Here is a 27,424-nt window from a genome sequence, read left to right as displayed (position 1 = left end):
TTATTTGACTACGCTCCTCCTCTCTGGTGGATTGATCCACAATTTAACAACGTAATTAATAAATGCCATACACGATATGCTATCGGAAAAATAATAACTTGGCTGTGTTTATGAAGGTCTTAGATAACATTAGAATATTGAAAAAATATATGTCAAATAACAAAATAGCATTTTCATTAGTTTATGTAGGCTAGATGTAAAACCCCCCAAAAATAAAAATGTAAATCAAAAAAGTGTTCAATTTTATTTGTGGAGTGTTTAAGTTACAACTATGAAACAGAAAGCATGTGTTGAAACAAGGTAACGACTTCCACATTTATTTGTTTGAATATGCACCTGGCGAGATGAATGCTTACTTCTTCTGCGAACATGATGGGGGGGAAGGAGAAGCTAGAGACTATGGGGGGGTTGAGCGGACAGTAGGCAGACCTTCCAATCAACATTTGAGTCTCTTCATATAATTAGCAGCTCTGTGCACACATCATTCTAGATACACGCATCTGTGCTGGTGGGGCTGATCTCAACTGACGCACACCACCACTGGGACTGGCTGAGAAGGACGTCAACCTTCAAACTCCTCTGTTAACACCTTACACTGGACCAACACTAGACTGTGAATGAGTCTCAGATGGGGTGCCTTTACTATTCCCAATAGGGTGCCATTTCAGACAGGGCCCTGGTCAAAAGTAGTGCACTGTACAAGGAACCAATCACATCCCTGTATTCGTCCGAGGGAGGGTGATCCAAGGATGAAGAAATCTATATTTTGAGGGCGCCAATGTTACGTGCAACTTCAACGGGGCTGTGTTTTGTATGTGGACCAAACAACCTTCCTTCTCTCAGATCCAGCCATTTGTTTTGTTCTCCACTCTAGGCTGGTTATTGTTGGACATCCAGTCTAAGATTATTGCTGCTGAATATAGCATTGAAGGACAATCGATATACATTTGAATCAATAGCCAAACATACGGACAGGGTAGATGCTGTGTTCTCAGCTACAGGTGTTACTGGTGGCTCTGCTTCAGTGTTGCTAGCGAGGGTCAGCATCGCTCCACACAGAGATGTGCTAAATGCACTACAGAGAGCAGACACAACCAAGGACAAGGTGAGTGGCTGACTAACTTGTGTCAATAGTCTCATTTATACCTAGTTCTTACATGAGTCCTTTGTCCATTTCTTATCCACATTCTGATAGTGCCCACATTGTAGCCGTTCCAACGACACAGTGGTAAAATGTGTCTCATCCATCCAGTATGTCCGCATTGTGAACAAATGTCCCCGTCCCTCCCTGCAATCAAATTATTTGACATTCTTTCAAGTAAAATATTGATGTCAAGACTCAAAGGTTTCATTGTCTAAATCCATCTACACTTGTAACATATCCAGATACGATGGGTACCTACTTCCTCTGAAGGTGTTCAGGAAGAACTCAATCAGATAAGTCCTTTAATCGTCTACTCTAAAAATGTGGAGAAAAATCAGGACAAACGATTCATGTTAGAACCAGGTATAAACAGGACAAATGTGTGTGTGTTTTTATTCATTCTTGAAAAGATAGTCATATGGTCAACTCAAAACATTTCTAGAGGACTGATCAGATTAAATTATCGTAACTTCTACAAGCATGTTAAATGATTTGATGAAGCTTCTGATAATGTTTTGGTCCTTGAATAACTGACAGAATAAGTGGTCCCAAGAAAACCATCATGTTATGGAGTCTAGCAACAAAGAAGATCAAATATACATGGCCATATCCATGGTGCCAGTCAGGTAGTGGTTTCTGTAGTTGTATTTTATTCTATTGTTTTCTACTCTACAGGACCTCTCCCACATCCTCCTGCTGAAGATGTTGGACCTGATGACCACAGTAGCAGGGGAAAACGAGGTTCTACCAGACCTGGAGGCGGCACTCTGGGTGAGGTCGGAGGTGGTGCGCCAGCTACCCCTCAACCAACGGGAATACAGGCAGGATGCCGGAACTTCTTTTGAATGACTTTCACATCATGTTAGCGTGCCAGCACCAAGCAGCCCCTCTTCTCCTTGGATCATTTAAAGACCCATTTTTTACATTGTCACACATGTACTGTAAATGACAGCTACTTAATTTGTGGCATTGTTTAAGGTCTAGAATGTTGGTTATGCTTGACCTCAAATCAAATAAACTTAAATTTAAGGTTCTAAGTATGGTGCCTTTCCATAGGTTGGGGTCTAGTACAGCGGTCTATCAAGACATACACATGGTGTAGTTTGCTGGAAAAAAAGGATGGTTTATTGTCTTCGTAGCATACTACTGATCAATCGGCATTAGAGGGGAAAAAGAAACTAATCATTCACACGCCTACTTCTAACTTGAGTCAAATTGTACAAACCACCTGCTCAGTCTATTCCTCTCATGGATAAATATTGATAAGTACTGCAGAATAATCATAGGATGCTGTGGAACAAAATTACACAGTGAAAAACAGTGATGACCCTTACCCTCATAATCACAGATAAACATCAACTTTGTGACAATAGCAGCACAACAGGAGTTGAAATAAATAAGTAAGTGAAAAATGCAACTTATAGGGCTCAAAACAAGGACCTTCATATCATTGTGCTCATTGACCTATACTCTTAGAATCAAATACTGAAACAAAACATATTTCTGGACAAAGAAAACAATATAAATTGATATTCTAAGGCTCTTGTAGTTGGAAGAGCAGCTTCAAACCTATCAAACCATACTAGCAGTTTTTAAATTACAAGACAAAATGAGGACAGCAAGACTAACTAAATGGCCAAATTACAATTTGGGAATAACTCCGTCAGAGTTACTTAAACATTGCCAACAAATCTAACTCCTAAGGCTAAGCTTACACAAAAACCCATATTAGGATGTTCTCAGCCCACGTGGCCAGCATGGAGATCGCAGTCTCTCAGTGATTTAAGGGCAAACATTTCATTGCACCTTATTCATCTTCATTGTAACGTATCAAATCAACCAAAATGTTAAAAAGGAAAAACATCTGAAAACCACATGAACATTTTAAAAGAGGGGGTTTGAACTGGTATACAAGTAACATTATTAAAATGCAGTACACAAATTGCTGTCCAGTGGAACAAAATATTAATGTTAAGTTCTGACATACAGTGCAAGATATCATTATATGATGACAGCCTACATATTGTATTAACATCCAATAAAGCATCGACTTTAGTGATCTCCTTCTCTAACTAATCTCTTTTTCCATCTACTTTCTAAAAACTCTTATTCACTGCACAACACACTGACTACACCCACTTGCTCTCCAATGAAAGGTCTCCAAACACATTCACACCACAACCAAAACCATCTGCAATATAAACGCAATCAGAAATACCTTGCATATGTGCACTTTGAGGCAGGTCAGCACTGTTATTGACTTTAGTGGTATACAAAATATAATGTTCCATTATCTGGAATGGTCAGTTACCCCACAGCCAGGAAGATATTGTATTCCTCGCCATTATCCTCTTCCTCAATATCACCTCATGTTCCTACTTATGATCCTCCACATTGTCAATATCAATTAATCATTATTTTCCATAGAGCTCCTTCTATGTCCCACCTGTGTCTGGCATGATAGTGTGTATGTGAGAGTGTGCAACATGAAGGATAGTGTGCGTGAGACAGTGTGCAACATGAAGGATAGTGTGTGAGTTGAGCAGTGGTGCCGTCAAGGGTTTGGGATGGGGTGGGGGGTGGGGGTGCAGATTAGGGGCTCTATCCAGTACTGGTATGGGACTGAGGGGTAGGGAATACGGTGTAGTGGGACGGGAGTAGGAAGATAGAATGTGATCGTATGATGCAGAGGATAAGGCATAGGGGTCAAACTTATTGTCAATCCATGTTTCAATAACCTGTAATCCTGTACCAATAAACCTGTTCAAGGGAAATTAAATAATGACTTCATATTGGAGACTGTCAGATTGAGGTTCAATAGTAGGCCAACTACTACTGATTCCTCAGCTTTGGGCATCTGAAGCATAAAGAAAGGCTGAGAGGATGAACGTGAAGGGGGGTGAAGATGCCCTTAGACACAGTCAGGTTAACATTTCCCCCTTGTGGTTAAGGTTATGTATCAGAGGAGTAGGACTGATTCCAGATCTCTAACGTCTACCCCAGAGCAGGTGAAAGTAATGGGAGGGTTGAGGGGTCATAGGTTAAAGGTACGAGGTGACTTCCTATAGTTGGTTAGCAGTCAGTGGAGATATTGGCAGAGAGGTCCTGGATGCGCTGGGCGCTGCAGCCCTTACACAGGATGTGACCGTCGAAGGGGTAACAGCCTCGCCCCTTAACCTCAGACGACAGGCGCAGACCACACTCCTGGAGGGGACAAAGAAAACAGTCAATCCAGGAACACTGGATTAGGTTCAACTGAGGGGGCTGTGTACAACTGTAAACATCATTCAACTTGAGTGACCTGTTTAACTCACACACGTGACCGCTCACCTCACACACATAGCAGTTGACGTGGAAGCTGCGGTCCAGTGCCACTATACGGACCGCCGCATCCTGGCCCGGCTCAGGCATGATGGCCTGGCCACACACTGAGCAGCAAGGGGCAAACTTCCTGTGTGGGACAGGAAACACCAGCGTCAACACTAACAGAGCTCAGAGGGTGGAAAACAACAATCAGATATAATAATCTATCCAATAGACTCATGTCTAGAACTTATAAACTCAAAGCATAATTCAAAGTTGAATTGATCAAGTCTCCCATTGATCAATTCATCTCTGAATTACACTTCACGAGTTTAAGTTTTAGACATGGGTCTACTGGACAGATGATTATATCTGATTGTTGTGCTAGTGTTCTAGTTGATTGCATGCCTGAAGTATAGTCAGTGGCCTCCCGAGTAGCGCAGAGGTCTAAGGCACAGCTTGAGGCACCACTACAGACCCGGGTTCGAAACCCATGACGCGGCACACAATTGGCCCAGTGTCGTCCGGGTTTTTTATTTAACCAGGTAGGCCAGTTGAGAGCATGTTTTCATTTACAACTGCGACCTGAACAAGATAAAGAAAAGGAGTGAGGCAAAAGCAACAGAGTTGCACATGGTGTAAATAAACGTACAGTCAATAACGCAATAGAAAAATCTGTATAATGTGTGCGCAAATGAAGTAAGGAGGTAAGCCAATAAATAGCCCATAGTGGCGAAGTAATTACAATTTACACTGGAGTGATTGATGTGCGAGCAGAAAAACAAAAACAAATATGGGGATGAGGTAGGTAGTTGGATGGGCCATTTACAGATGGGCTGTGTAAAGCTGCAGCGATCTGTAAGCTGCTCTGACAGCTGACGCTTGAAGTTAGTGAGGGAGATAAGTCTCCAGCTTCAGTGATTTTTGACAATTCATTCCAGTCATTGGCAGCAGAGAACTGGACGGAAAGGCTGCCAAAGGAAGTGGGGATAACCAGTGCAATAATTCTGCTGGATTCCGTGCTACGGGTGGGTGTTGGTATGGTGGCCCGTGAGCTGAGATAAGGCTGGGCTTTACCTAGCCAAGAGTTAGATGACCTGGAGCCAGTGGATTTGGCGACGAATATGAAGCGAGGGTCAGCCAACGAATGCATACAGATCGCAGTGGTGGCTAGTATATGGGGCTTTGGTGACAAAACGGATGGCACTGTGATAGACTGCATCCAATTTGCTGAGTAGGTTGTTGGAGACTTTTGTAAAAGACGTTGCCGAAGTCAAGGATCGGTAGGATAGTCAGTTTTGCGAGAGTATGTTTGGCAGCATGAGTGAAGGAGGCTTTGTTGCAAAATAGGAAGTCGATTCTAGATTGGAGATGATTATGAGTCTCGAGAGTTTACAGTCTAGCCAGACACCTACGTATTTATAGTTGTCCACATATTCTAAGTCAGAACCAGTCCAGAGTAGTGACGCTAGTTGGGCGAGTAGCTATCAGTTGAAGAGCATGCATTTAGTTTTACTAGCATTAAAGAGAAGTTGGAGGCCACGGAAGGAGTGTTGTATGGCGTTGAAGCTCGTTTGGAGGTTTGTTTACACAGTGTCCAAAGAAGGGCCAGATGTATACAGAATGGTGTTGTCTGCATAGAGGTGGATCTAAGAATCACCAGCAGCAAGAATGACATCATACACCGAGAAGAGTCGGCCCGAGATTGAACCCTGTGGCACCCCCATAGAGACTGCCAGAGGTACGGACAACAGGCCCTCCGATTTGACACACTGAACTCTGAGAAGTAGTTGGTAAACCAGGCGAGGCAGTCATTAGAGTCTGCCGATAAGAATGCTGTGATTGACAGAGTCGAAAGCCTTAGCCAGGTCGATGAAGACGGCTGGCGGAAAGTACTGTCTTTTATCGATGGTAGTTATAATATTGTTTAGTACCTTGAGCGTGGCTGAGGTGCACCCATGACCAGCTCGGATACCGGATTGCATAGCAGAGAATGTCCAGTGGGATTCGAAATGGTCGGTGATCTGTTTGTTCACTTGGCTTCCGAAGACTACAGAAAGGCAGAGCAGGATGGATATAGGTCTGTAGCAGTTTGGGTCTAGTGTCTCCCCCATTTAAGAGGGGGATGACCGTGGCCACTTTCCAATCTTTAGGAATCTCAGACAATACCAAAGAGACATTGAACAGACAAGTAATAGGGGTTGCAACAATGGCAGCGGATAATTTTAGGAAGAGAGGGTCCAGATTGTCTAGCCCAGCTGATTTGTTGGGGTCCCGATTTCTCAGGTCTTCAAAACATCAGCTGTATGGATTTTTTGTGAAGAAGAAGCAGGGGGGGGCTTGGGCTGCTGCAGAGCTGTTGGTCGGGGTTGGGGTAGCGAGGTGGAGAGCATGGCCAGCCATAGAGATATGCTTATTGAAATGATCGATTATCGTGGATTTATCGGTGGTGACAGTGTTTCCTAGCCTCAGTGAAGTGGGCAGGTGGGATGTGCTCTTATTCGCCATAGACTGGTGTCCCAATATTTGGGGGAATTAGTGCTACAGGATGCAATTGTTTGAAAAACAAGCCTTTGCTTTCCTATCTGACTGTATATATTGGTTCCTGACTTCCCTGAAAAGTAGCATATCGCGGGGACTATTCGATGCTAGTGCAGTACGCCACATGATGTTTTTGTGCTGGTCAAGGGCAGTCAAGTCTGGAGTGAACCAAGGGCTTTATCCGTTCTTAGTTCTACAATTTTTGAAAGGGGCATGCTTATTTAAGATGGTGAGGAAAGCATTTCTAAAGAACAACCAGGCATCATCTACTGATGGGATGAGGTCAAAATCCTTCCAGGATACCCGGGCCAGGTCGATTAGAAAGGCCTACTCGCTGAAGTGTTTGACAGTGATGAGGGGTGGTCATTTGACCACGGACCCATAACAGTGAGGCAGTGATCGCTGAGATCCTGATTGAAAACAGCAGAGCTGTATTTAGAGGGCAAGTTGGTCATGATGATATCTATGAGGGTACCCTTGTATCTGGTAGGTTCCTTGATAATTTGTGTGAGATTGAGGGCATCTAGCTTAGATGAGCATATCCCAGTTTAGGTCACCTAGCAGTACATACTCTGACGATGGATGGGGGGGGGGCAATCATTTCACATATAGTGCCCAAGCACAACTTAGAGCGGAGGAGGATGGGGGGGAGGGGGTCTATAACAAGCGGCAACAGTGTGGGACTTATTTCTGAAGAGGTGGAGCGGCAGCGTAGCCTAGTGGTTAGAGCGTTGGACTAGTAACCGAAAGGTTGCAAGATCGAATCCATGAGCTGACAAGGTACAAATTTCTCCTTCTGCCCCTGAACAAGGCATTTAACCCACTGTTCCGAGGCCGTCATTGAAGATAAGAATTTGTTCTTAACTGACTTGACTAGCTGAAAAGTTTTTTTTATTTTTTTTTTTTAAAAGGTCAAATAAATAAATGTTAAAGTAGAAGCTGTTTGGGCATAGACCTGGAAAGAATGACATAACTCTGCATCTCTAAAGTAGATTGCAATTCCACCCCCTTTAGCAGTTCTATCTTGACGATAATTGGGGATGGAAATTTCAGAAGTTTGTGGCCTTCCTATGCCAGGATTCAGACAAGGCTAGGACATCAGGGTTAGAGGAGTGTGCTAAAGCAGTGAATAAAGCAAACTTAGGGAGGAGGCTTTGATGAAAAACATGAATTAACCCGAATTACCCCATGGTTTTGAAGGTTACAGAAGGTCAACAAATGAGCGACTGGGGACACGCAGGGCTGGGTTAACCTCTACTTCACCAGAGGAACAGAGGAGGAATAGGATGAGGGTACGGCTAAAGGCTATTTGAACTAGTCGTCTAGTGCTTTGGGAACAGAATTAAAAGGAGCAGATTTCTGGGTGTGGTAGGATAGTGTCAGGGCATAGTGTACAGGCAAGGGTATGGTAGGGTGCGAGTACAGTGGAGGTAAACCTAGGCATTGAGTGAAGATGAGGTTGCAGGCGCCAGTTAAAAAGTGTTGAGGATAGGGGGCAGTATTTTCACTTTGGATGAATTGCGTGCCCATAGTGAACTGCATCCTACTCTGTCCTAAATTGCTAATATATGCATATTATTATTACTACTATTGGATAGAAAACACTGAAGTTTCTAAAACTGTTTGAATTATGTCTGTGAGTATAACAACTCATAGGGCAGGCAATCTTCCAAACAAGAAGTGAAATTCTGAATGTGGGGCAACATTGACGTCATCGCCCCCTCCTTTCCCAAAAATATATGGATCTGGTAGCACTTCCTACGCCTTCCACTAGATGTCCTCATTCAGTAGAAAGTGGAATGGAGCATTTGCTGTGAACTTTGACCGAATGGGAGGGGAAATAGTAAGTGTCCCGACAGAACGCCATTTTCCTGTGGCGCATTTCTCTGTGGGTGCTACCGCCGTTCCATTTGGCTCCAGCTGAAAACGTATGATCCGGTTGGAACGTCATTGTATATATATTATAATAACATCCTGAAGATTGGTCAAACTAAGTAGAGAGTCAGTTTATTCGACCTGGAATATATCTTTGACGTTTTCGTGCGAGTTATCCTGGACCAGTCAGTTAGTTTTTGGGCACGTGAGCTGAAAGTGATAGCGAAAGCAGCTACTTGGACACAAGTATTGGACATTATGGAACAAAACAACGATTTATTGTGGAACTAGGACTCCTTGCACTACATTCTGAAGAAAGATCAAAGGTAAGGGAATATTTATGTTGTAATTTCGTATTTCTGTTGACTCCAACATGGCGGAGAAATACTTCTACGTCTAAGCGCTGTCTCAGATTATTGCAATGTTAGGCTTTTTCCGTAACGTTATTTAAAAAAAATCTGACACAGCGGTTGCATTAAGAACCAGTGCATCTTTAATTATATGTAGAACATAGTCAAAATGTATGATGAGTATCTGTTATCTGGCGTAGCTTTCTATAATTCCTCCAGATATTTTGGAGGCAGTTCTGAACATGGCGTCAATGTAAACCGAGATTTGTGGATATAAACATGCATATTATTGAACAAAACATAAATGTATTGTGTAACATGTTATATGAGTGTCATCTGATGAAGATTTTCAAAAGGTTAGTGATTCATTTTATCTCCAATCCTGCTTTTGTGATTATCTTTGGCTGGAAAAAATGGCTGCGTTTTCCCTTTGATTTGGTGGTGGTCTAACATAAATATTTGTGTTTTTGCTGTACAACATTTTACAAATCGGACATGGGTAGATGAACAAGATGTTTATCTTTCATTTGAGGTATTGGACTTGTTAATGTGTGAAAGTTAAATATTTCTAAAGAATATTTTTGAATTCCCTGCGCCACCTTTTCAGCTGAACGGGGGTGGGCATAACAGGTTTTAAGCTAGGTGCGGTCTCCACATGTGTGGGGGATGGGACAAAATGGCTATCTGACATGTTGAGGGAATAGGGGCTCCGCAGTAAAGGGCTAGGCATACCGCTTAGCAGGAAAACTTCCAGTGAAACTGGATGGCGTGCAATTCAAAATGTAATATCCGTAATTCTGATTAAACATTTAGGTACATGCAAGTGTCTTATATCGGTTGAAAGCTTAAATTCTTGGTAATCTAACTGCACTGTCCGATTTACAGTAGCTATTACAGCGAAAGCATGCCATTGCTTGAGGACGGCGCCCCACATCTAAATATTTTAGATCGGTTTCATAAATTCACAAATAGTGATTACATATTCACTTACTTTTTGAAAATCTTCCTCTGATTTGTCATCCAAAGGGTCCCAGATATAACATGTAGTGTCCTTTTGTTAGATAAAATCCTTCTTTATATCCCAAAAAGGTCAGTTTAGCTGGCGCCATCGATTTGAGTAACCCACTCGTTCAACTGCAGAGAAAGGAATCTGAAAATCTACCCCTAAACTTTGTTTCAACAAGTCAAAATACATTTATTTACTCCTCAGATACCTTAAAATGTAAACTATAATATTTCTTACGGAAAGTAGTATGTCCAAACCGATTTTAGCAGGTGCGTCTTGTCTTCATGGCATGCCCAAAAACAAATTTCCAAAACTGTCCCTGTAGTACAACTGATATTTCTTATTCATTTTGGAAGTTACAAGTCTGAATCCTTGAAAATAGACTGCTGACACCCTATGGAAGCCATAGGAATTGCATCCTGGGAGCTAGAATTGAGTATGCCCTTATACTTGCCTTTGTAAGACCATGGTCTCAAAAAGACAAATTCTCCTACATTATTTTATAATTTCTACAAACTTCAAAGTGTTTTCTTTCCAATGGTACCAATTATATACATATTCTGGCTTCAGGGTCTGAGCAACAGGCAATTTAATTTGGGCATGTCATTCTGGGGGAAAAGGAGCATAGCCCTAAGAAGATAAAACAATGAGTGCTGCCCTAAACTGTATACAAGGCATATTGACATGAGGCATAAAGCAATCACAGGAGAGCAAAGACAACAGGTAAGACAAAGGGTAAATGGCGATGAAGGGGCAAAGACGGTCAGTTAGCTACACACAGGGCCTGAGTTCTAGGCTGGTAAACAAAATGAAGTACCGTGTTAATGAACAGTCCAGCAGGCATCAATTGTGTAGCCGAGTGATCATAGGGTCCAATGAGCAGCAATAGACGAAACAGGGAGCCGTTCGGCAGTCGTTACGACACTAGGCGAGCGGGAGACAAGCTAGCGGGCCGGGGATAGATGTGTCTTCAACATCCACGATGCAGAGGCACATCGGCCTAATTACTTCAGCAGACCAGCCATGATGGATCGGCGGGGCTGTCGATAAAGGGTCCAGGCCAAATGGCAAGAGAGGTATTGTAGTTGGTGTACTTTGTTTGCTAGCCGGGAGATGGGCCTAGCTCGTGCAGCTTCTGGACAAGGGCGTTAGCCACAATAACAAATCGGTAACAGCTACCTGCGATGATCTGGTGTAATGGTCCAGAACTTGCAGCAGGAATCCAGTGATGTAGTGAGGGTAAAAAAGCAGTTCGATATGCTCAGGGCTGATATCGCGCTGTGCAGACTGGCAGGTATTATCCGTGCTATCCAGAATGAAGCGGCTGGTGTCTGAGCTAAAAAAGGTAAAGACAGCTAGCAGTAGCTAACAATGACTAAATAGCTAGTAGATAATTAGCTGGTCCGGTAATAAGGTCTAAAAAAAATCTGTATGGGAGTTGCAGCGATGGGACAAGACTAACTACCAATCGGATATCATGAAATTGGGGGTGAAAATTAAAATACAGTCAGTATCTGGCACAGAGGAAGTGTGTTCAATCTGTGTTGCTGACCTGTGGAAGTCGTCTAGGCAGTGGATCTGAGAGGTGGCGTCCAGGGTGAAGGGCACACCGTCCAGGCAGCAGCCACAGACCACGCAGTTGAAGCAGCACGGGTGGTAGGCCTTGCCCATGAACCGCAGGATATGGTCCCGGATGGGTTTGGAGCACTTGGAGCAGCGCTCTAGGGTAGTCTGAGGGGGGAGGGAGAGGCGCAGCACAAATCCAATCGATGGAGGTGACGGTGAAAAAGAGCAAAAGAGATCAACTGATGAATTGAGAGACTACTGCTAAAAAGAAATGTAGAACAAGAATAGGAAGAGCCTTCTCAATACCTAGAGAGGACAGTCAGTGACAGCCACTCACAATGTAACAGCTCTCGCAGTAGCTCTGCTTGTCCAGGGCATAGAACGGTTTCCACCTGAGACAGGTGTGGCAGGTGACGCAAGTGAAACACTCCACGTGGAACACCTGCTCCATGGCGATACAGCCGCTAACGTCGCCAAGGACGTCGTCACCGCAACGTGCACAGCGACCTGGTAGTATGGAGGGAAAGGGGAGAAGACATGATGCAAATGGGAGGGACATATTGTGGCATTGAAATTAACTTTGTCGCCCAAGGCGACATTCAGATATGTTGACTGGACTGTTATTTACCAAGGACATACAATTTTATTAGAAAGAAAGCGGAACGTACCAAAGTATTCTTCTGTAGGGGGATGATTCATGTCATACACCAACTTCTTAGTGAGCTGGTCCAACTCCTCATCTGGTCTCAAAGCTGCTGTCCCCTGCTGGACAAATAAATGCACATTTTCCAGAAAAATCAGCATAGAGAATTTTACTTTCCCATTTAGATCAGTGAAACCAAGAGACTGGAGATACAAGTACTCAAAAAGGATCATAGTTTATCTTAGAGGCACCACAAACAGTTGACGTTTGAACTCCAGACACTCACCTTACTGGGCTGACAGGCGGAGCTTGGTACCGAGCATGACCCTGATTTTTTAGTCTCTGTGCCTCTATTGGACGTGGGGCACTTGGTGACTCTCCCTCCAGACCCTGCGGCACTCCCCTTGTAACCCCTCTCAGAGTGCAGCTCCTGGGCTTGGGAAGCAGGGTTGGAAGGGTACCAGCCATGAGGGACAGTCTGATTCTGGGGCGAGGGCCGCAAAGCGTGCTGGTGGTGTGGGGGAGGGGTGTGACCCTGCTCAGCTTGCCTACCTGTCTGGGAGTAGGTTACAGGCTGGGCTGTTTTGTCCTGGACGCTAATCCTCGGGCGAGTAGTGGTGGAGGCTGTAGTGTAGGAGGAAGTGACAGGCTGGGGGTAAGGTTTGGAGTCCTGGGCATCGGCATAGTCTGGCTGGGTGAAGTACAGGGGATCTCTGGGGAATGGGGGTGTAGGACGATACTGGTGTTGGGGGTGAGGTGGGAGACCCATGAACAACCTGCCCTGAGAGGGTGCTCCTGGCTGGGCTGAGGGTTTGTAGCGGTCCCCTGTGATGTGTTTGTTGTAAGGCACATTGTCGTACAGCTGCAAAAGAAAGGAAAGGGACCATTAATATATATATTCTCTATGCATTCCTCACAGTCCCATGTCATCAGTCAGGTAGCCTACCTGTGTGCTGTTTTGTGAATAGCTGTCCAGATCATCCAGCATGCAGGTGAGCGAGTCAATCTCGTCATCGATGATGGAATGGTGTCCAATCGGCTTCTCAGGACGTCCCTGGTGCTGAATTTTTTTGGACAGGATCACATGAAGATGGGTGAGTTTATAAAATGTCACAACAGCAAGAGATGGATAGATAGAAAATGTAGAAATCTGAAAATGTGTTTGTCCACATACATTTGAATATGGGATGAGCGATTTATGGCTTCATAACAAAATTACTACAAATCTTTGCCTGGAAACAGCACTAAACACCATGGTGAAATGGACCAATAATCAGTGGGAAATCCAGGATACAGAAGCAATTACAACCTACCATCAGCTGGTAGCGGTCCATGTGAGGGTTCAAGGATTGGTCTTCTTTGAGCCGGTGGGGAGGTGGTTGGTAGTAGTGGTCAATAGATTTAGGGTGAAACCCTGGGTCCTCTTGGTGGCGGTGCTGCATGGGCCCAGCTGTGGAACACATACAAAACAGTGCACTTTACATTTACAAACAAGACTTAATAACCACAGGGTCCACCCTTAACATGAACCACATGACAAACATTTACATCAAGAACTAATCACCAAAGCTGTTGATGTACTCAGTAGTGTGTCAGGTCCAACGCTCTTCTACAAGGCTTGAGCTACAGAATAACGGACTTCTGATTTTCACAATAGTCCATCACAAGTTCATAATAGCAAGGTTTCACACAAGACAAGCCCAGTGTAATGTAAGGCCCACCACCGTGTTCCTACCTGTGGGTCCAGAAGCCATGTACCTAGTGGCCATTCCTCCTCTTCTGTTCTGGTCATGGACCACATACTTGGGCCGGGTGTCCGAGGAGACCTTCTTGGGCGGCTGTCTGTACACGGCTGGTCCAGAGTCGGACATCTGGGGGACGGGTCTCTCCGGGCTACCCGGAGTCTTCGGAGGCGGCCAGGTAGGACCAGACATGTCAGGGTTCTGAAAAAAAGGTTGCAGTGATTAAACTGTTACAATTTAAAACTATAACATAACACTTACATGTTGGTATTAATAAGGTTCTTATAAAAATAAAAATGCTGGACTGTCCTATTTTGGAAAGAAGATTTGTCACTGCCACACCAACATACTTTCTGTTTGGATATTTACATCACAGGTAAGCACTGTAAACCCAGAGATGCTTCAACCTGGATTTCCTATGTCAACTCACATACTTTTTTAACAATAGGTTTGGGAAGATATCACCATTCCCAACCATAAGGGAATTCCATTATACAGAGACACCAGAGGGGTATACAACAAAGAAGGATCAACTTGCCTAAATATTCAGAAAGAACTGTGTGCTTTGGAAAGAAACTTAAAAATGGACATGACCTGATTCATGGTTTCCCTTTTTTTTATTTGTTTTTGCCCTAGCAATGCACATCTGATACAAATAATCAAAGCTTGATGAGTTGGTTATTTGAATCAGCTGTGTAGTGCTAGGGCAAAAGCCAAAACATACACCTGGGGGCGGGGCATGAACGTGTTTGGGAAACCCTGGTCTAATTGACTCAACAAGAAACATCTAAGTTTAAGGTCCTTAATTGTAATGAACCAGAAAGTGAATAGTTATTTCTGGTTGTTTATCAAAGTTAGCTGGCTAACTCATTGATCCAGCTATGTAGTTTACCACTCTGTTACATAGAGTGCGCCAACACACACACTCAAAAAATAAAACACATGCACAAATTCCTCATATGTGAGACCTATGGCTTATCCCACAAGGACAAAGGATGATTGTTAGAACCAGGTATAAACAGGGCTAATGTGTATAGCGTTTTTATTCATTCTTGAAATATATTCTGTAAAGGCCTCCCAGGTGGCGCAGTGGTCTAAGGCTGTGACACCAGATATTCTGGGTTTGATCCCAGGCTCTGCCTCAGCCGGCCGCGACCGGGAGGCCCATAGGGAGGCGCACAATTGACCCAGCGTCGTTCGGGAGGGTTTGGCCAGCAGGGATATCCTTGTCTCACCGCACACTAGTGACTCCTGTGGTGGGCCAGGCGCAGTGCACGCTGACCAGGTCGCTAGGTGCATGGCGTTTCCTACAACACATTGGTGCGGCTGGCTTCCGGGTTGGATATGTGTTGTGTCAAGAAGCAGTGTGGCTAGATTGCGTTGTGTTTCGGAGGATGCATGGCTTTCGACCTTCGCCTCTCCTGAGTCCGTACGGGAGTTGCAGTGATAAGACAGTAGACACTACCAATTGGGGAAAAAAATATTTTTAAAAAAGAAAGATATTCTGTAATATATGTATATATTTTTTTCACATTTAACCAGGTAGGCCAGTTGAGAACAAGTTCTCATTTACAACTGTGACCTGGCCAAGATAAAGCAAAGCAGTGAGACAAAAACACCCCAGAGTTTCACAAGGGATAAACATACGTAGTCACAAACACAATCGAAAGATTTGTATACAGTGTGTGCAAATGAATTAAGGAGGTAAGGCAATAAATAGGCCAAAAGTGGCGAAGTAATTACAATTTAACAATTTACACTGGAGTGATATATGTGCAGATGAGGATGTTCAAGTAGAAATACAGGGGTGCGAAAGCAGAAAACAAAGATGAGGTAGGTAGCTGTTTGGCTGGATGGGCTTTTTCCTCAAAAATTATACCATTTCAAGAGGACTGGTCAGATTAAAAGACCATATCTTCTACTTGTTAAATGATTTGATGAAGCTTCTAATGTTTTGATCCTTGAATTACTGACAGAATTAGGGATCCCATGAAAAACATGTTATGGAGTCTAGCAACAAAGAAGTTCAAATATCCAAGGTAATTGCCATGTTACCAGTCAGGTAGTTGTTTCTGCAGTTTAATTTACATTCTATTGTTTTCTACTCGTTCCCTACAGGACCTCTCCCACATCCTCCTGCTGAAGATGTTGGACCTGATGACCACAGCCCCGGGGGAGAACGAGGTACTACCGGACCTGGAGGAGGCACTCTGGGTGAGGTCGGAGGTGGTGCGCCAGCTACCCCTCAACCAACGGGAATGCAAGGCAGGATGCCGGAACTTCTATTGGAAGACCTTCACATCATGTTAGCCCGCCTCCTCACCATCACCAAGCAGCCCCTCTTCTTCCTGTTGGATCACTCAAAGACCTATTTCTTAGTGTCACACAGGGACTGTAAATGACAGCTACTTAATTTGTTGTGTTGTTTAAGGTCTAGATTGTTGGTGTATGCTTGACGTCAAATCAAATAAACTTAATGTCCTGCTTTTCAAATCAAACTTTTTATTCGTCACGTGCCAAATACAAGTGTAGACCTTGAAGTGAAATGCATACTTACAAGCCCATAACCAACAATGCTTTAAGAAAAAAAGTTAAATAAAATTAACAAATAATTCAACAGCAGCATTAAATAACAAGCAAGGCTGTAAACAGGTAGTACCGGTACAGAGTCAATGTGCGGGGGCACTGGTAAGTTAAGGTAATTTGTACATGTAGGTAGAGTTAAAGTGACTATGCATAGATTATAAACAGAGAGTAGCAGCAGCGTAAAAGAGGAGTCTGGGTAGCCCTTTGATTAGCTGTTCAGGAGTCTTATAGCTTGGGGATAGAAGCTGTTAAGCCTTTTGGACATCGACTTGGCGCTCTGGTACCGCTTGCCGTGCAGTAGCAGAGAGAACAGTCTATGACTGGGGTGGCTGGATTCTGACAGTTTTTAGGGAATTCCTCTGACACCACCTGTTATAGAGGTCCTGAATGGCAGGAAGCTTGGCCCCAGTGATGTACTGGGCCGTACGCACTACCCTCTGTAGTGCCTTACAGTCGGAGGCCGAGCAGTTGCCATACCAGGCAGTGGTGCAACCAGTCAGGATGCTATCGATGATGCAGCTGTAGAACATTGAGGATCTGAGGGCCGATGCCAAATCTTTACAGGCTCGAGGGGGAATAGGATTTGTCGTGCCCTCTTCAAGACTGTGTTTGGACCATGACAGTTCGTTGGTGATGTGGATACCAAGGAACTTGAAGCTCTCAACCTGTTCCACTAAAGCCTGTCGATGAGAATGGGGACGTGCTCGGTCCTCCTTTTCCTGTAGTTCACAATCATCTCCTTTGTTTTGATCACATTGAGGGAGAGGTTGTTGTCCTTGCACCACACGGTCAGGTCTCTGACATCCTCCTTATAGGCTGTCTCAATGTCGGTGATCACTGTCATTGGTACACTTGGATTTGGAGACTGTGCCTGGTCATGCAGTCATGAGTGAACAGGGAGTACAGGACGGGACTGAGCACGCACACCTGAGGGCCCCTAGTGTTGTGGACCAGCGTGGTGGATGTGGTGTTCCCTACCCTTACCACCTGGGGGCGGCCCGTCAGAAAGTTCAGGATCCAGTTGCAGAGGGAGGTAATTAGTCCCAGGGTCCTTATCTTGGTGTTGAGCTATGAGGGCACTATGGTGTTGAACGCTGAGCTGTAATCAATGAACAGCATTCTCACATATGTGTTCCTTTTGTTCTGGTGGGAAAGGGCAGTGTTGAGTACAATAGGGATTGCGTCACCTGTGGATCTGTTGGTGCGGTATGCAAATTAGGAGTGGGTCTAGGGTATCTGGGATAATGGTGTTGATGTGAGCCACGACCAGCCTTGCAAAGCATTTCACGGCTACAGATGTGAGCGCTACGGTCAGTAGTCATTTAGGCAGGTTATCTTAGTGTACGGGGTACATGGTGGTCTGCTTAAAACATGTTGGTATTGCACACTCAAACATAGACCGTTTGAAAATGTCAGTGAGGACACTTGCCAGTTGGTTAGCGCATGCTCGGAGCACACATCCTGGTAAGCCATCTGACACTGCAGCCTTGTGAATATTGACTTGTTTAAAGGTCTTACTCACATCAGTTACAGAGAACGGGATCAAAATTGTCCGGAACAGCTGGTGCTCAAATGCATGTTTCAGTGTTACTTGCCTCGAAGCAATCATAAAAGTAATTTAGCTCATCTGGTAGGTTTGTGACAGGTTGTCCTGTGTAATAATACTGAATAGGTACAGCGATCTATCAAAAGACATACACATGATGTAGTTTGCTGAAAAAAAGGATGGTTTATTGTATTGATCACATACTACATTGTCATTAGGGATGAAAAATAGCTAATCATACACACTTCAAACTCAAATCAAATTGTGCAAACCATAAATCAAACTCCTAAGGCTAAGCTTAAACAAAAACCCAAAGTGAACACAAGAGGACATTCTCAGCCCATGTGGCCAGTATGGAGAACCCGGTTTCTCAGTAAGACAATGGCAAGCATACTGCATTGTGCCTTATTCCTCTTCATTGTAAAGTATCAAATCAACCCAAATGTTAAACAAGGAAAAATATCTAAAAAGCACATTCACATTTTAAAAGAGGGGGTTTGGACTAGCATAACATTCCCTAAAATGCAGTACCAATTATCATTATACTAATCACTGTCCTGTGGAATAAAATATTGATGTTCTGTTCTGACATGTGGTGCAAGATATTATAAGACAGTATGTAGGCTGTGTTAACATCCAATGAGATCAAAGCATTGGGAAAAGAACGAGTTGAGTCAAGTCAATCTTTCCATCCGTCTACTTTCTAAAAACTCTATTCACTGCACCACACCCACTTGGTCTCCATATGTGTTCCATTATCTGGACTAGTCAGTTACCTCACAGCCAGGAAGACTTTGTATTCCTCAACATCACCTCCTTATCATCCTCCACATCCACAATCATTTTACATAGAGCTCCTTCAATGTCCCACCTTTGTTGGGCAGGACAGTGTGTGTGTGTGTGTGTGTGTGTGTGAAAACAGTGCATCACGCAGGATCGTGTGTGTGTGTGAGAGTGTGAAACACGCAGGATCGTGTGTGTGTGTGTGTGTGTGTGTGTGTGTGTGAGAGAGTGTGCAACACGCAGGATCGTGTGGGTGAGAAGCAGTGGTGCAACCCCTGCTGCCTGCAGGTCAGGGGCTCTATACAGTACTGGTATGGGACTGAGGGGAAGGAGGTGGAGTGGAAAGGGAGTAGGGATAGAGGATAGTGTAAAGCAGAAGATAAGGAAAATGGGTTGAACTTACGTCCATCCACGTTTCAATACCCTGTACCTATAAACCTTATGAAGTCATTATTTAATTTTACTTGACATTGAAGACTGTCAGGTTGAGATTCAGTAGTAGGCCTACTACTAATTCCACAGCTTTGGGCATCTGAAGAATAACGAACAACTATGAGGATGAAGTTGCCCTTCGAGACTGATTTCAAGTCAGGTTAACATTTCCTCCTTGTGGTTAAGGTTATGTATCAGAGGGGGTAGAACTGATCCCAGATCTGTTCCTTAGGGCAACTTTTACCCCAGAGCAGGTGAAAGTAATGGAAGGGTTGGCGGGTCATCAATTAAAGGTAAGAGGGGATTTTCCATAGTTGGTTAGCGGTCAGTGGAGATGTTGGCGGAGGGGTTCTGGATGTGCTGGGCGCTGCAGCCCTTACACAGGATGTGACCGTCCAGGGGGTAACAGCCTCGCTCCTCACCCTCAGAGGACAGGAGCAGACCACACTCCTGGAGGAGACATATCACACAGGGTCAATCCAGGAACACTGGATTAGGTTCAATTGAGGGGGCTGTGAACATTTAACATGGCCTGCCAAACTGTAAATATCATTCAACTTGAGTGACCGTTTTACTAACACAGTGACCTCTCACCTCACACACATAGCACTTGACGTGGAAGTTGCGGCCCAGCGCCACTATACTGACCGTCTCCTCCTGGCCCGGCTCGGGGATGATGACCTGGCCACACACTGAGCAGCGAGGGGCAAACTTCCTGTGTGGGACAGGACGCAGGAAGTACCCATGTCAACGCTAACATCAGAGCTCCGAGGGTGGAAAACTTAAAATCAGATATAATAATCTGTCCAATAGACACATTACTCGTAAAGTGTCATTCAGAAATTAATTGATCAATGGGAGACTTGATCAATTAAACTTTGAATTATGCTTTGAGTTCAGGGTTTACACATGAGTTGATTGAGTGGTGCAGCAGTTTAAGATACTGCTTGAGATGTCACTACAACCTCGGGTTCAACATCCGTGAGGAGGCGCACAATTGGCCCAGCGTCCAACCCAGGGTTAGGGGAGGGTTTTGCTTGCCGGGATGTCCTTATCCAATCGCGCTCTAGCGATGGGATAAGGTGTGGCAGGCCGGAAGCATACACGCCGACACCCTCGCCAGTTCTACAGCGTTTCATCCGACACATTGGTGCAGCTTGCTTCAGGATTACGTGAGCAGTGTGTCAAGAATCTGTGGGGCTTGGCGGGGTTGTGATTTCACCTCTCCCGAGTCCGTACGAGAGTTGCAGCGATGGGACAAAACTAACTGCCAATTAGATATCATGAAATTGGGTAAAAATTAAAAATAAAGTACAGTCAGTATCTGGCGCCGAGTAAGCGTTTCCTATCCATGTTGCTGACCTGTGGAAGTCGTCTAGGCAGTGGATCTGGGAGGTGGCGTCCACGGTGAAGGGCACACCGTCCAGGCAGCAGCCACACACCACGCAGTTGAAGCAGCGTGGGTGGTAGGCATTGCCCATGGACCGCAGGATACGGTCCAGGATGGGCTTGGAGCACATAAAACAGCGCTCTAGGACACTCTGAGGGGGGAGGGAGAGGGGCAGCACAGGTTCAGACATAATAGTGTGTGTGTGTGTGTGTGTGTGTGTGTGTGAGAGAATCCAATAGATACGGAGAAAGAACAAAAAAGAGCAACTGATGAATTGAGAGACTACTGCTAAAAAGAAATGTAGAACAAAAGAGAGGGAGAAGAGACTTCTCAATACATAAAGAGGACCGTCAGTGACAGCCACTCACAATGTAACAGCTCTTGCAGTAGCTCTGCTTGTCCAGGTCGTAGAACGGTTGCCCCCGGAAAGGGGAGTGGCAGGTGATGCAAGTGAAACACTCCACGTGGAACACCTGCTCCATGGCGATACAGCCGCTAACGTCGCCAAGGACGTTGCCACCGCAACATGCACAGCTACCTGGTAGTATTGAAAGGGGAGAAGAGATGAGGAAAATGGGAGGGACATATTGTGGAATTGAAATGAACTGTGTCGCCCAAGGGGAAATTAAGATGTGTTGACTGGACTGTTATTGACAAAGGACATACAATTTTATTAGAAAGAGGAACGTACCAAGGTATTCCTCTGTAGGGGGATGATTCATGTCATACACCAACTTCTTTGTGAGCCCATCCAACTCCTCTTGTCTCAGAGCTGCTGTCCCCTGCTGAACAAATAGATGAACATTTTCCAGGAAATATAAAAAATAACGTTCAGCATTTAGATTTCACTTTCCCATTTAGATCAGTGAAACCAAAAGACTGGAGATACAAGTATTCAAAAAGGACCATAGTTTATCTTGGAGAAACCACAAACAGTAGTAGATGTTTGAACTCCACAGACACACACCTTACTGGGCTGACAGGCGGAGCTCAGTGCCGAGCCTGACCCTGATTGATGAGTCTCTGGGCCTCTTTTGGGAGTGGGACTCTGGGAGGCTTTCACGCCAGACCCTGCGACACTCCCCTTGAAGCTCCTGTCGGAGTCCTGCGCCTGGGCTTCGGAAGCGAGATTCTGGGGCGAGTTCCGCAACATGTGCTGTCGGTGTGGGGGAGGGGTGTAACCCTGCTCGGCTTGCCTACCAGTCTGGGAGTAGGTGATAGGCTGGGCTGTTTTGACCTGGACACTGAACCTCGGGCCAGTAGGGGTGGAGGCGGTAGTGTAGGAGGCAGGGACATGCTGGGGGTAGGGTTTGGAGACCTGGGCGTCAGTGTAGTCTGGCTGGGGGAAGTACTGGAGACCCTGGTGGGGATCACTGGGGTTTGGGGGTGCAGGATGGTCCGTGGACTGAGGAGGGAAACCCATAGACGGCCATCCCTGAGATGGGGCTCCTGACTGGCCTGAGGTTTTGTTGTAAGGCACGTTGTCGTACAGCTGCAAAAGAATGGAAAGAGACCATACATACATATATTTTTTAATCCAGTACTTACAATGTAACTAACAACCGAGGCCTAAATATCCAGAGGAACCAGTGATAGAGGTTTTCATAGCTGTCTGAAAGCGTAAACAAAGTCTTATGCTTCTGTATTAAGTCTCAAAGGAAACCTTTATTCCTCACAGTCCCATGTAGTCAGGTAGCCTACCTGTGTGCTGTTTAGTGAATAGCTGTCCAGATCAGCCAGCATGCAGGTGAGCGAGTCAATCTCTCCCTCAATGTTGGAGTGGTGTCCAATCAGCTTCTCAGGAGGTGCAAGTTGCTTTTAAAAAAATTAGCAGGATCACATAAGATGGATTCCTTAATAAAATGTCAACAGAAGGAGATGAATAGGTATACAAAAAATAAATAATGGCCAGATGTGTTTGTCCATTGTCCAAATACATTTGAATATTATGAGTAATTTCTGGCTTTATAACAAAATTAAATGAATACAAATCTTTGCCTAGAAACTACACTAAACACTATGGTGAAATGGACTAATAGTCAGTGGGAATTCCAGGCTACAGAAGCAATTACAACCTACCATCAGCTGGTAGCGGTCCATGTGAGGGTTCAAGGATTGGTCTTCTTCAAGCCGGTGGGGAGGTGGTTGGTAGTAGTGGTCATTAGATTTAGGGTGAAACCCTGGGTCCTCTTGGTGGTGGTGCTGCATGGGCCCAGCTGTAGAACACATACAAAACAGTGCACTTTACATTTACAAACAAGACTTAATAACCACAGGGTACACACTTAACATTAATCACATGACAAACATTTATTTACTTCAAGATGTTTATTTACATCAAGAACTAATCACCAAAGGGGTTGATGTACTCAGTAGTGTGTCAGGTCCAACGTTCTACTCCAAGGCTTGAGCTACAGAATAACGGACTTCTGATTTTCACAAAAATCCATCACAAGTTCTCATTATAGCAAGGTTTCACACAAGACAAGCCCAGTGTAATGTAAGGCCCATCACCATGTTCTTACCTGTGGGTCCAGTAGCCAAGTACCTAGTGGCCATTCCTCCTCCTCTGTTCTGGTCATGGACCACATACTTGGACCTGGCATCCGAGGAGACCTTCTTGGGCGGCTGTCTGTACACGGCTGGTTCAGAGTCGGACATCTGGGGGACGGGTCTCTCCGGGCTACCAGGAGTCTTCTGAGTCGGCCAGGTAGGACCAGACATGTCAGGGTTCTGAAAAAAAATAGGTTGTCGTGATTAAACTGTTGTGCAGGTGTTTTAAAATATGTTGGTATTAATAAGTTTCTCATAATTTTTTTTTTTTTAAACGGGTGCCTTATTTAGGTCACAGGTAAGCACTGGGGACCCAATGATGCTTCAACCTGGATGTCCTGTGTCAACTCACATACGCAGATTAACAATAGTCTTATAGTTGAGAAGCAGCAAGAGAGTACCATTACCAACCATAAGGGAATTCCAGCAGACAAAGACACAAGAGGGGTATACCACAAAGCAGGATCAAGGAGTTAGCCAGCTACCTTGAATAATTATTCAGAAAGAACTGTATTCTCAGGAAAGAAACTTGAAATGTGCGTGGCCTGATTCAGGGTTGCCCTGGGTGCATGTTTTTATTTTTGCCCTAGCAATACACAGCTGATTCAAATAATTAAAGCTTGATGAGCTGGTTATTTGAATCAGCTGTGTAGTACTGGGGCAAAAGCCAAACGATTCACCTGGGGGCGGGGCATGACCGTGTTTGGGAAACCCTGGTCTAATTGACTCAGCAACAGAAAAAAACACATCAAAGTTTAACTCCCTTAATGAACCAGAAAATGAAGTTATTTCTGGATGTTCATTACATTTGGCTGGCTAACTCATTGATCCAGCTATGTAGTATACCACTATGTTCCACAGAGTGCACCAACACACACACTCAAAGAACAAAACACGTGCACGATACCACAGGTGCGAGATCTATGGCTTGTCCCACAACAAAAAAGGACGCATGTTTGAACCAGGTATAAACAGGGTAAATGTGCATAGTTTTTTATTCATTCTTGAAAGATATTCTGTAATATAGTCAGCTCAAAAGTGATACCATTTCAAGAGGACTGGTCAGATTAAATTACCATAACTTGTACTTGTTAAATGATTTGATGAAGCTTCTGATAATGTTTTGGTCCTTGAATAACTGACAGAATAAGTGGTCCCAAGAAAACCATCATGTTATGGAGTCTGGCAACAAAGAAGATCAAATATACATGGCCATATCCATGGTGCCAGTCAGGTAGTGGTTTCTGTAGTTGTATTTTATTATATTGTTTTCTACTCTACAGGACCTCTCCCACATCCTCCTGCTGAAGATGTTGGACCTGATGACCACAGTAGCAGGGGAAAACGAGGTTCTACCAGACCTGGAGGCAGCACTCTGGGTGAGGTCGGAGGTGGTGCGCCAGCTACCCCTCAACCAACGGGAACGCAAGGCAGGATGCCGGAACTTCTATTGGAAGACCTTCACATCATGTTAGCCCGCCTCCTCACCATCACCAAGCAGCCCCTCTTCTTCCTGTTGGATCATTTAAAGACCTATTTCTTACAATGTCACACATGTACTGTAAAATGATAGCTACTTAATTTTTTGCATTGATTAAGGTCTGGAATGTTGACATCAAAAATCAAATAAACTTATTGTAATGTTCAAAGTATGTCGCTTTCTCATAGGTTGTCATGTGAAATAATACTGAACAGGTTTAAGGTTGGGGTCTAGTACAGCAGTCTATCAAAAGACATATAGTTGAAGTCGGATGTTTACATACACCTACATTTAAATTCAGTTTTTCACAATTCCTGACATTTAATCTAAGTAAAAATTCCCTTTCTTAGGTCAGTTAGGATCACCACGTTATTTTAAGAATGTGAAACATGCAGAAAAATAGTAGAGAATGATTTATTTCAGCTTTTAAATCTTTCATCACATTCCCAGTGGGTCATAAGTTTACATACAGTACAATCAATTAGTATTTGGTAGCATTGCCTTTAAATTGTTTAACTTGGGTCAAACGTTTCGGGTAGCCTTCTACAAGCTTCCCACAATAAGTTGGGTGAATTTCGGCTCGTCCCTCCTGACAGAGCTGGTGTAACTGAGTGAGGTTTGTAGGCCTCCTTGCTCACACACACTTTTTCAGTTCTGCCCACAAATTCTCTATAGGATTGAGGTCAGGGCTTTGTGATGGCCACCCCAATACCTTGACTTTGCTGTCCTTAAGCCATTTTGCCAGAACTTTGGAAGTATGCTTGGGGTCATTCACCATTTGGAAGACACATTTGCGACCAAGCTTTAACTTCCTGACTGATGTCTTGAGATGTTGTTTCAACATATCCACATAATTTTCCATCCTCATGATGCCATCTACTTTGTGAAGTGTACCAGTCCCTCCTGCAGCAAAGCACCCCCACAACATGATGCTGCCACCCCCGTGCTTCACGGTTGGGATGGTGTTCTTAGGTTTGCAAGCCTCCCCCTTTTTCCTCCAAACATAACGATGGTAATAATGGCCAAACAGTTCTAACTTTGTTTCAACAGACCAGAGGACATTTCTCCAAAAAGTACGATCTTTGTCCCCATGTGCAGTTGCAAAGCGTAGTCTGGCTTTTCTATGGCGGTTTTGGAGCAGAGGCTTCTTCCTTGCAGAGCAGCCTTTCAGGTTATGTTGATACAGGACTCGTTTTACTGTGGATATACTTTTGTACCAGTTTCCTCCAGCATCTTCACAAGGTCCTTTGCTGTTGTTCTGGGATTGATTTGCACTTTACGCACCAAAGTACGTTCATCTCTAGGAGACAGAACGAGTCTCCTTCCTGAGCGGTATGACGGCAGCGTGGTACCATGGTGTTTATACTTGCGTGCTATTGTTTGTACAGATGAATGTGGTACATTCAGGCTTTTGGAAATTGCTCCCAAGGATGAACCAGACCTGTGGAGGTCTACAATTGTTTTTCTGAAGTCTTGGCTGATTTCTTTTGATTTTCCCCATCATGTCAAGCAAAGAGGCACTGAGTTTGAAGGCAGGCCTTGAAATACATCCACAGATACACCTCCAATTGATTGAAATATTGTCAATTAGCCTATTAGAAGCTTCTAAAGCCATGATATCATTTTCTGGAATTTTCCAAGCTGTTTGAAGGCAGTCACCTTAGTGTTTGTAAACTTCTGACCCACTGGGATTGTGATACAGTGAATTATAAGTTAAATAAATAAACTAGCTTTAATGACTTCAATTTAAGTGTATGTAAACTTCCGACTTCAACTGTACACATGGCGTAATATGCTGGAAAAAAGGATGGTTTATTGAATTGATCACATACTACAATCGGCATTCGAGAAGAAAGCTAATCATTTACACACACCTACTTCAAACTCGAGTCAAATTGTACAAACACCTGCTCAGTCTATTCCGCTCAAGGACAAATAAGATTATTCTGCACTTATCTGTACGATGCTGTGGAACATAAAACAATTACACACAGTTAATCTCAATATCACAGATAAACATAGACTTGGTGACAATAGCAGTACAACATGAGTTGAAATAAATAAAGTGGAAAATTCAACTCACAGGGCTCAAAACAGGGACCTTCATATCATTGTGCTCATTGACCTATACTCTGAGAAGAATCAAATACTGAAACAAAACATGATTCTGGACAAAGGAAACAATTGGTATTTTAAGGGTCCTGTAGTTGGAAGAGAAGCTTCAAAACCGTAAAATCATACTACCAGTTTTTATGGTGCTATGAGGGCAGGGATTGGACACAAATCAAAGTCCTAAGGCTAAACTTAAACAAAAACCCATAATGAACACAAGAGGATGTTCTCAGCCCAAGTGGCAAGCATGGAGATGCCGGTTTCTCATTAACCTCCACGGGATCGGTGACCCCCCCAACAGGACGGTTGAGATAACGTGCGCTAATGTGATTAGCATGAGGTTGTATGTAACAATAACATTTCCCAGGACAT

General features: G+C 44.2%; 2 protein-coding genes and 1 pseudogene across 2 annotated transcripts; 1 reads left to right on the top strand and 2 right to left on the bottom strand.

Annotated features, from left to right (window-relative positions):
- The first annotated feature begins 980 nt into the window (after positions 1 to 980).
- On the top strand, positions 981 to 2,010 carry LOC139379149 (somatostatin-1-like; annotated as a pseudogene).
- A 2,206-nt stretch (positions 2,011 to 4,216) lies between these two features.
- LOC139379451 (thyroid receptor-interacting protein 6-like) lies at positions 4,217 to 14,362 on the bottom strand. The gene is made up of 9 exons (XM_071122263.1): positions 14,164 to 14,362; positions 13,742 to 13,878; positions 13,375 to 13,488; positions 12,715 to 13,290; positions 12,454 to 12,550; positions 12,123 to 12,292; positions 11,772 to 11,950; positions 4,475 to 4,595; positions 4,217 to 4,348 (listed from the first exon to the last, which is right to left on the bottom strand). Exons 1-9 carry the CDS (start codon positions 14,360 to 14,362, stop codon positions 4,217 to 4,219), a joined length of 1,725 nt encoding a protein of 574 aa, XP_070978364.1.
- A 5,154-nt stretch (positions 14,363 to 19,516) lies between these two features.
- Positions 19,517 to 23,631, bottom strand: LOC139379450 (thyroid receptor-interacting protein 6-like). The gene is made up of 9 exons (XM_071122262.1): positions 23,433 to 23,631; positions 22,987 to 23,123; positions 22,609 to 22,722; positions 21,875 to 22,399; positions 21,599 to 21,692; positions 21,276 to 21,445; positions 20,880 to 21,058; positions 20,112 to 20,232; positions 19,517 to 19,967 (listed from the first exon to the last, which is right to left on the bottom strand). Exons 1-9 carry the CDS (start codon positions 23,629 to 23,631, stop codon positions 19,836 to 19,838), a joined length of 1,671 nt encoding a protein of 556 aa, XP_070978363.1. The 3' UTR covers positions 19,517 to 19,835.
- Positions 23,632 to 27,424: the final 3,793 nt, after the last annotated feature.

Source organism: Oncorhynchus clarkii, chromosome 21 (assembly GCF_045791955.1).
Source record: "Oncorhynchus clarkii lewisi isolate Uvic-CL-2024 chromosome 21, UVic_Ocla_1.0, whole genome shotgun sequence".
In the NCBI taxonomy this organism is placed as follows: Eukaryota; Metazoa; Chordata; class Actinopteri; order Salmoniformes; family Salmonidae; genus Oncorhynchus; species Oncorhynchus clarkii.
The sequence above is the reverse complement of the archived record's forward strand: the minus strand, read 5'-3'. Positions and strand labels throughout refer to the sequence as shown.

Coding starts and splice junctions, on each gene's coding strand:
- LOC139379450 (XM_071122262.1), bottom strand. CDS start 23,631: ATGTCTGGTCCTACCTGGCCGACTCAGAAGACTCCTGGTAGCCCGGAG. Junction 21,059..21,275: donor ACTGCAAGAGCTGTTACATT/GTGAGTGGCTGT, acceptor CTCCCCCCTCAG/AGTGTCCTAGAGCGCTGTTT. Junction 20,233..20,879: donor TGCCTAGACGACTTCCACAG/GTCAGCAACATG, acceptor TGTCCCACACAG/GAAGTTTGCCCCTCGCTGCT.
- LOC139379451 (XM_071122263.1), bottom strand. CDS start 14,362: ATGTCTGGTCCTACCTGGCCGCCTCCGAAGACTCCGGGTAGCCCGGAG. Junction 13,879..14,163: donor CATGGCTTCTGGACCCACAG/GTAGGAACACGG, acceptor TGTGTTCCACAG/CTGGGCCCATGCAGCACCGC. Junction 13,489..13,741: donor TGGACCGCTACCAGCTGATG/GTAGGTTGTAAT, acceptor AAAAAAATTCAG/CACCAGGGACGTCCTGAGAA.